We start from the raw sequence: 8371 nt of genomic DNA, 5'->3' as shown, positions 1-8371 counted from the left end.
TTATCCCATCATAATATTTGAGCTGTAAATGCAAAGAGAACAATTTATTGTGTTCTATGAGATAAAGACACATAAGCTAAAGGAAATCAAAATCAGAATTTTCAGGAAAAAGAGGAAAAAAGAGAAATGAAAAAAAAGGAGAAGAAAGGATGCAGTATTCAAACCCAAGATGGACATTAAGTTAGTTCCCAAGTGGAAGAAACCTGGATTTTTGTATTCAAAGCTGAATAATAAAGACAATAGCTAAGGCACCCAGCAGTACGAGGGTTAATATGGCTCTGTACAGAAAATAAGCAATTTTAATTATGACCATCTTCTTAAGAGATATAAAAATTCTTTGGATTAGTTAACACACTAGATGTGACAGAGAGTGTGATCTTCCTAGAGGGTGTATTGAATATTTTGCCAGATTACTAAACTTTACAATGTGGAGAATGGATGGGAAGAATTAGTAACATTTCCTGAGGGCCTACCACACACTGGCTACTGAGATAGATGCTTTATCTGCACTATCTTTCATTCTCACACAATCCTGAAAAATGGGTATTATTGCCCCCCATATTAGAGCTGAGGAAATCAGTGTTGAATAATGTAACTTGTAGGAAATTGCATGAACATCAAAACCATCTTGGCTTCAAAAACAAAGCTTTTCTGTGGGGTACAGATGAAATCATAAAGATATAAATCAGTGGAACCCAATTGAGAGTCCAGAAAGAGACACACACTTACTATGCATTGATTTTTGAAGAAAGGTGCCAAGTTAATATGCAGAGCAAGTGTGATCTTTTAAACAAATGGTGCTGGAACAATTAAACACCCACGGGAAAAAAAAAAAGAATTTCAACCTGTAATTTGTATCCTATACAAAAGCCTATTCAAATGGGTTGTAGACATAAATTTAAAGCCCCAAACTACAAAACTTCTGGACAGAAACAGGAAAAAATTCTGTAGAGCTTCTAGCTTCCACCCCCACCCCATTAAGGAGCCTGCTTTTGTCATGTCACTTGTAAGATTCTTCTAGTTTGCATTATCCATTTGCTGTACTAAGATCCCTCGACAATTATGCAACTATTCATCTCCAATTTTATCTTCAACTGTAAGTTCTTTATCATGGAAGAAAAGATGATAGATCTTGATTATGAAAATTAGAATCATATAGAAGAGTATTCAAATTCCGGTTCTGCTACTCACTAGCTACGTGTTTTGGGGAAAATATAGACTATGTTTATGCCTCTTTATGAAAGTTTCTCCTGTATTTTGTGTCATCTGTCCTTTATGTATCTTTCTTTTTCCCACTTCCACCTTAAATAGTATGTCCACCCATGGATTAGTCTGGAATCATTTCTTTCTCTTTTTCCCCTCCTTTATTTTTTAAACATTTTTTAATGTTTATTTGTTTTTGAGAGAGAGAGACAGAGTTGAGCGGTGGAGGGGCAGAGAGAGGGAGACACAGAATCTGAAGCAGTTCCAGGCTCTGAGCTGTCAGCACAGAGCCCAATGCGGGGCTTGAACCCACAGGCCATGAGATCATGACCTGAGTGGAGGTTGGACGCTTAATCAACTGAGCCACCCAGGCGCCCCTTTTTCCTTTCCTTTATTATGTCAGCCAGTATTTAGGCAGATATCTCTATAAGAGATCACAATTCTTATGTTTTCAAGGAATACAGCAGAAATAAATCTTATTCAAAATCCTTAATAACATAGAATGTATCTTTCTTTCCCTCAATAACCTTGGTTCTGCCTCCTTTATTTATCCTTGTGTCCATGACTTAGCATAAACTATACCTCAAATTTATAAATTAAACCTCCAGATCAAGGCACTATCAAGAAACAATATCACATCCAGAGTTTGGTGCTGACTTCAGTGATACATGGCTAAAGGGTACATGATTTGTTTACAAGCACATTTGATTCCTGTGGAAACCTAAAGTAATATGACATATGATCATGGAATACCTTGAATTTTATCAACTGATAGCCTTGGTAGCAGCTATTATGCCACATACAGAATTTTTACTACAACAGATCAACAATTTCTGGCCTGAAAAGGCAGTGGAGAGTGGATATACTCCCAGTGAAAAGAACTGTGAGCAGCACACATGGCTATGCATTTTGTTTGAAGAAAAATGGACTGAGGGAATGGTGTTCATGGCCTGTTGGCAAGTGGTAAAAAGCTTGATTGCTTGGTCTGAGATCTGAAAGCAGCAAGGTTGAAAGATTAGAGACTCACTAGACAGAGTTGGGTGTGTGGACATAAAGTGTTCCCTCTCTATGTCCCCAAATCACTGCCCACCAGAGAGTATCCATCTCTTGAGAGGCTCTGGATGAGTCTGGGATAATGCCCCATTTCTCTCCTCAGATGCTCCAGTACTTACACAGGAAACCATGAACTGAGTAGCCACATTGGCATGAATAGAGGCTTTGCATAGAACCAACAGCATGTGCTCTCTGTTGCCATGACTGTCTCTGCTGAATGTGCCGTTTTTCAGCAGCAGAGACTGATGTCAAGCCCTTAATTGGATAACATCCCTCCTGAAAATGAACCATACCACATTGAAGCAAGTTGGTTTAAAGTTTAAAGGATGCTACAGGATCTGTGTTTTGCAGGGAATTACTTAATTCTTTTTTGCTCTAAAAAGGTACTCAGGAGAAGGAAGCCTTACAAGAATTTGATTTACATGATACCAAAGGACAAATCCAATAAATGAGTCTCTCTCTCATGAGGACACAATGGATGCTCAAAATTATTTGATGCAGAAGAATTACCCAAGGGTCTGGTCAAGCCTGAGACAGAAGATTTCCCTGAATGCATGAGAGCTCTTAAAGGCAGCCACTGCTTGTTGACTGAAACATCTGCTCATTGATGCACACTGAGGTGTCGGGCACTGATTTGGGAAGAACTTGGTAAACACAAATATTATCTGCATACATAAGGGAATATTCCTTCCATTGTTAGGAATCAGTTGAAAAGCATACCTTGCTGGTATTCAGTCCCAGTTTCACCTCAACTTGTCCTGATAGGTAAATGTATGTGCCTTTGAATAGGAGCAGAAAAGCCACTCTTTAACTAGAATCTGTTCATTTTTACCTACATACCATCACACAGTGAAATTTTCTCTTCTGAAAAATGGAAAATCTTACTTGAGGGATGCTGTCATAGGGCCCAGAATAGACAATGCATGAGATATGCAATATGTATATAGGTCCCTATGTCAGGAATGCTGCACAGTAAAATGAAACACAACTTGGGGTGAAAATGGCACAGATTTATTAAGAAATATAGGAAAGAGTTCCTGTGTCTATGAAGAAAATTCCAAGTGATCATGGAAAGAATAAAGTGGATTATATAAATCATAAATACATTAAAATGAAACATGATAAGATGATTATTATGAAGATAGTTGCAGAAACCTAAGAAAAACTCATGAGATTTGTTTGAGTTACATGGAGGGGGAAGATGAAGATCATGATTCAGTGTCAAAGCAGAGACCAATGCTTCATATTGAGGATTCACCATAGTGGCACATGATTCATCTACACAGGAGGAAGAGAACTGGAGAAAGTACTCTGCACTCTATCAAGCTGATTCACAAGTTCTCAAACAGACATATGAGTAACAGGAATTAAGGTGATAGTATGCTGGTTCTCAGCAAAGTCTAGGAAGTGAATTTGTTCTCCAGAGCAAAGATGGTTAACAAAGGTTGTGTGCAGAGGAGAGTGGTTTGTGAGGAGGCAGTCAGTGGCAGGAAGGCTGGCAGCAGTTAGACACACAACAAGGACGCCAACAGGTGGTCCTATGGCAAGTGGTCTGACAGCAAGTTGGGCGGCAGCAAGGCTGGCAGCAGCTGGACCCCCAGCACGTGGGCTGGCAGCAGGTGGTCCTGCAGCACGTAGGCTGGCAGCAAGAGGAGCAGCATGAGTAGGTCATGGTGTCAGGGGTGGAGGGTGGGCAGGTCCTGTCCAGATGTGAGTTTCTCTGATTCTGGTGCCTCCTCCTGATCTGCGGCTTTTATGCATTGGATCCCCCAGAGTTAGAACAATAAGTAGGATTTACCTTGCTGTTGTTCATGCTGTTTTCAATAGTCACTGGGGGATAATAAAAGAGGAAGCTATTCCCTAAATGTTATTATGATCTTCAGAGAATACATGCTTAATGTGTTTCCTATTTGAGAATAACTCATAGAAACATTTTCAGATGAAAGCAAGATGGTCACATCAGCAGCAACACTCTTGCTACAATAATTTCATTATGTGATATAGTTCCCACTAGCCTGGGATGTGGTTAGTGGGTCAGTTCAGTGGTCTTTCCCCAGTGCTGGTCCTTACATTGCATGTAGATTGGGAATATCTCTGAGGTGAGGAGTGTGATGTTTATGCGCTCACAGTGATGAATTAAAATCATGCCTGAGACCAAGTCTGTTTCCTCACAAAAGCCTGATTCAATATTTTCACAGGCATCTGTCTCTTGTAGCCCCCTAGTCCATCTTGGTATCCAACTTCAATCAAAGACACGAGTGGAGGATGTCTGACGTCATTTCTTCCACATGTCAAGGCAGAATCAAGCAGGTAGATAGAAGCCACAGTAGTACACTAAGACTAAGAAAGCATCAACTAACATACTTCCTGGATGACCAGTAGTCCTGATTTACCCAGAAATGAAGTCTTTCCCAGGGTATGGGACTTTCAGTGATATAACTGGAGCAGTTGGGGAAAACCAGAATGAGGTGACATGACAGCATCCATCCTTCCTTCCTTCCTTCCTTCCTTCCTTCCTTCCTTCCTTCCTTCCTTCTTCCTTCCTTCTTTCTTCTTTCCTTCCTTCTTTCTCTCTCACTCTACCTTCCTCTCTCCCTGCCTACCTCTCCTCCTCTTTTACCTCTTCTCTTTTCCTCCTCTGTCTTCTCCTTATAAAAATTGTATCTGTCCACCATCCTTCAGAGTAAATATTGGGTGTGAGGGAAGAAAATTGTAGACTACAGATGATGTCTTGAATATGCCATCATTATAACTTGTATATTAGTGTGTTTGGGACAATTTCTACACACCAGATCTGCATCTCTATGTCTAAGGGCCCTTTTCATGACAGTAGAATGTCATGCTGCCTGTGGGTGCCACACTGAGAAAACACTTAGCCCTTGTTCTGGAGATTTGGCTTATGCAACTTCAGGTCTCTTGCTTCTGAAATAGGGGAATCCATACATGGGTGTTTGACATTATTTCTGATATATTTCTCAGGATTAAGCTTCATTTGAAAACTGTGACACTGGCCTCCTCTCCATGTCATTGCCTCACACTCCTTCCTGTGTGATCTGACCTCCCCAAAGAAACTACCTTCACTGGATCTTTTCTTCAGAGTAGCTTCTGGGAGAAACCAAACTCTGACATTACTTTACCCTGCTCAGTCTCAATTTCATGATCTATACAATGGGAGACTTAACCTACAGTGACATATCCTTCAAGAATTAAAATTAATGTAAATGAAGCATTTGGTCAATACCTAGCAAGTAGTAGGCAACATGAGTCATGTCAGTTCTTCAGCTGGTCATGAAAACACCCAGTTCTTAAGAACCAGCAGTAGGCAAGTTTGGTCTTAGCAGTCCTTCCAGAGCATCCTGGATACCTAGTCTCCAACATTGACATGTGTCCTGGACATGAGGCTTTACAGCTCATCAGAGGTCCCTCCACTGCCCCCAGGAGGTGACCCAGGGCATAGTCTCATATTCCTCTCAGAGCCTGAATCAAGAATCACATTCCTGAGTGCTGAGGTAGCACCATTAGTTCAGGAACAGAAGCACCAGCCTTCTGTCTAAATGACTTCTATGAATGCACACCTTTTTTTCTCTTTCTCCTTCCTCACATTCTTCTCCCCACTGCAATAGGCATCTTTATTTTCCTCAAATGCTTCATAGTTGCTTCACAAAATAACGGAGGGTGTTCTGTTCCCTTAGATGGTTCAGAGCTCATGGATTACTCAAAGTCATACATGCCCATTGCATGGTCTCTCAGTCCTTGATTCATCCTTCCTTAATTGTCTGGGTAACATTTTGATCATGATGACAAATTGCCTTATAGTTGGGAAGCATAATATGTTTGGCAGAAAATTACCTCATACCTTTGTACTCTGCAATTAGGTCCTGAAGACCCAAGGAGTCATATAAGAATGTGATTTCCACAATCCAAAAACAAGTGTGTTCAGCTATGTCTCTTTCTCATGAGGATGCCACATCCTCACCTGTATGTGATGCAGAGGAGTGCTGAGGGGCTGGACGGCACCCAAGGCAACAAAGGATCCTATGATCATAAGAGCTGTAAAGGGCAGGTCCCGCTGCCCTCACATTGGCTGCTGAAGGCTGATCTGTAGGACACTGATGTCTGCAACTTAGTTCCAGACATCACCTGCATATATAGGAGAACAATGCTTCCATGGTCAAAGACGACACTCGAATGAACATCTTGCTGGTTTTAACACTCAAGGTGTTTTCTAAATCATCTGGAGTTATGAATGTAAGTGCACTTAAGCAAGATTATAAGACGCAGTCTGAGATAGAAGTCTGTCCATATCAACATATGATATTCCCCTGTGAAATACATTCATCTGAAAATGGAGATTAAAATGTGTGGGGGCCTGAATCAGACTCCAACGGACACTGTATGTGATATGCAGTCTATGTATGAATCCCTATATTGGGAACACTGCACAATAAAACAAAGACAATATGGGATGCCATATGGTATAGGATTTATTAAGAAATATAAGTGAGACTCCCTGCATCTAAGGAGACATTGAAAGAGACCATGACAGGAAGAACGCAGCATACAAGAACCAAGAGTACACTGAGAAAGAAAACATATTAGTGTAGACTTTCCATAGTTGCAAAAACCTGTATGTCAATTATGAGGATTTGTTTCTCTAAGGTACTTCGAGGGACAGGATGAAGATCTTGACTATGCACTCAAAGCAGGCCTCATGACAGGATCAGAATGCATGAAGCTGGCAGGTGACCCATAAGAGGATGGAAGAAGAGAATCAGGGAGAGGGAGTCCACACTTTATCAAGCTGATTCACAAGCTTGTAAAAAAGAGAGATAAATAACAGAGATATTGGGTATTGCATGCTGGCTTTCTGCAACGTTGAGCAGTGACTATTTCCCAAGTGGCAAGTCAGATGGTGGTTCTTGGTGAGGCAATCAGCAGCAGGAAGGCTGGCAGCAGGATCCAGAGCCCTGGGCTAGGCACCCAGGCAGGCAGCAGCAGGTGGGGTGGTAGCAGGTTCTCGTGCAGTACACGGGGGTACAGCAAACTGGCTGGCAGCAGTGGGACCCACAGCAGTTTTGTCCACAGCCGCTGGACCCACAGCCGCTGGACCCACAACAGCTGGGCTGGCAGCAGGTGGTCCGGCAGCAGGTGGTTTGACAGCAAATTGGGCGGCAGCAAGGCTGGCAGCAGCTGGACCCACAGCCGCTGGACCCACAGCAGCTGGGCTGGCAGCAGGTGGTCCGGCAGCAGGTGGTCCGGCAGCACGTAGGCTGGCAGCAAGAGGAGCAGCACGAGTGGGTCATGGTGTCAGGGGTGGAGGGTGGGCAGGTCCTGTCCGGAGGTGAGGTTGTCAGATTCTGGTGCCTCCTCCGGTTCTGGGGCTTTTATGCGCTGGACCCCCGAAGGTTAGGCCAATGGGCAGGACTTTCCTTGTTGGTGTTTACGTTGTTTTCCATAGTCACTGGGGGCAATCATAAACGAGGAAGTTGTTTCCTAAATGTTAGGAATCGTTACAAAATAAGTGTTTAATGTGTTTCCTATTTGAGAATAACAAATAGAAACATTTTCAGATTAAAGGAAATTTGTCACATCAGCAGCATCATTCTTGCTTCAATGATCATTGCATCCATCATGTGATCAAGTTCTGCTGGTCTGGGTAGGTCAGAGCAGTGTTCCCTCCCCAGCCTTGGTCCTTACATTATATTTGGTTTGGGAGTATCCCCAAGGTGAGGGGCATGATGCTGATATGCTCACTGGGACAGATTTAGTAGATCCCTGAGCCCAGGTTGGTTTCCCCACAGAAGCCTGATTCAAGACTCCCACAGGCATATCTGTCTCTTGTAACACTCTACCCCACTTGTGTACCCCAGTTCAAAGACTCTTGGGTGAGATGTCTGGCATCATCTCTTTCATATGGCAAGGTATAACCAAAGTAGGAAGGTAGAGGCAGCAGCAGTTCACTGGGACTAAGCCAGCATCAGTTAATGTACCTCCTCATGACCAGTAATTTTGATTTATCTTGGAACAAATGATTTCCCAGGATTTGCAGACTTCAGTTAAATAACTGGGTCAGTGGGCCAGCCAGGATGAGTTGGCGACTTTACTTCTAACCTTG

The 8371-nt window shown here is 42.5% G+C and overlaps 1 protein-coding gene across 1 annotated transcript; it reads right to left on the bottom strand.

The window, feature by feature from the left end:
* Window positions 1–3736: 3736 nt before the first annotated feature.
* LOC131496960 (keratin-associated protein 9-2-like) lies at window positions 3737–7591 on the bottom strand. The gene is made up of 2 exons (XM_058702836.1): window positions 7230–7591; window positions 3737–3865 (listed from the first exon to the last, which is right to left on the bottom strand). Exons 1-2 carry the CDS (start codon window positions 7557–7559, stop codon window positions 3737–3739), a joined length of 459 nt encoding a protein of 152 aa, XP_058558819.1. The 5' UTR covers window positions 7560–7591.
* Between the last annotated feature and the right edge of the window lie 780 nt (window positions 7592–8371).

Source organism: Neofelis nebulosa, chromosome 16 (assembly GCF_028018385.1).
Source record: "Neofelis nebulosa isolate mNeoNeb1 chromosome 16, mNeoNeb1.pri, whole genome shotgun sequence".
NCBI classification, from domain to species: domain Eukaryota; kingdom Metazoa; phylum Chordata; class Mammalia; order Carnivora; family Felidae; genus Neofelis; species Neofelis nebulosa.
The sequence above is the reverse complement of the archived record's forward strand: the minus strand, read 5'-3'. Positions and strand labels throughout refer to the sequence as shown.

Excerpts from the sequence above, each read along its gene's own strand:
- LOC131496960 (XM_058702836.1), bottom strand. The coding sequence starts at position 7,559 with ATGACCCACTCGTGCTGCTCCTCTTGCTGCCAGCCTACGTGCTGCCGG. Across the intron at positions 3,866-7,229 it reads GCTGCCTGCCTGGGTGCCTA|CCCACGTGCTGGGGGTCCAG; the intron begins GCCCAGGGCTCT and ends ACCTGCTGCCAG.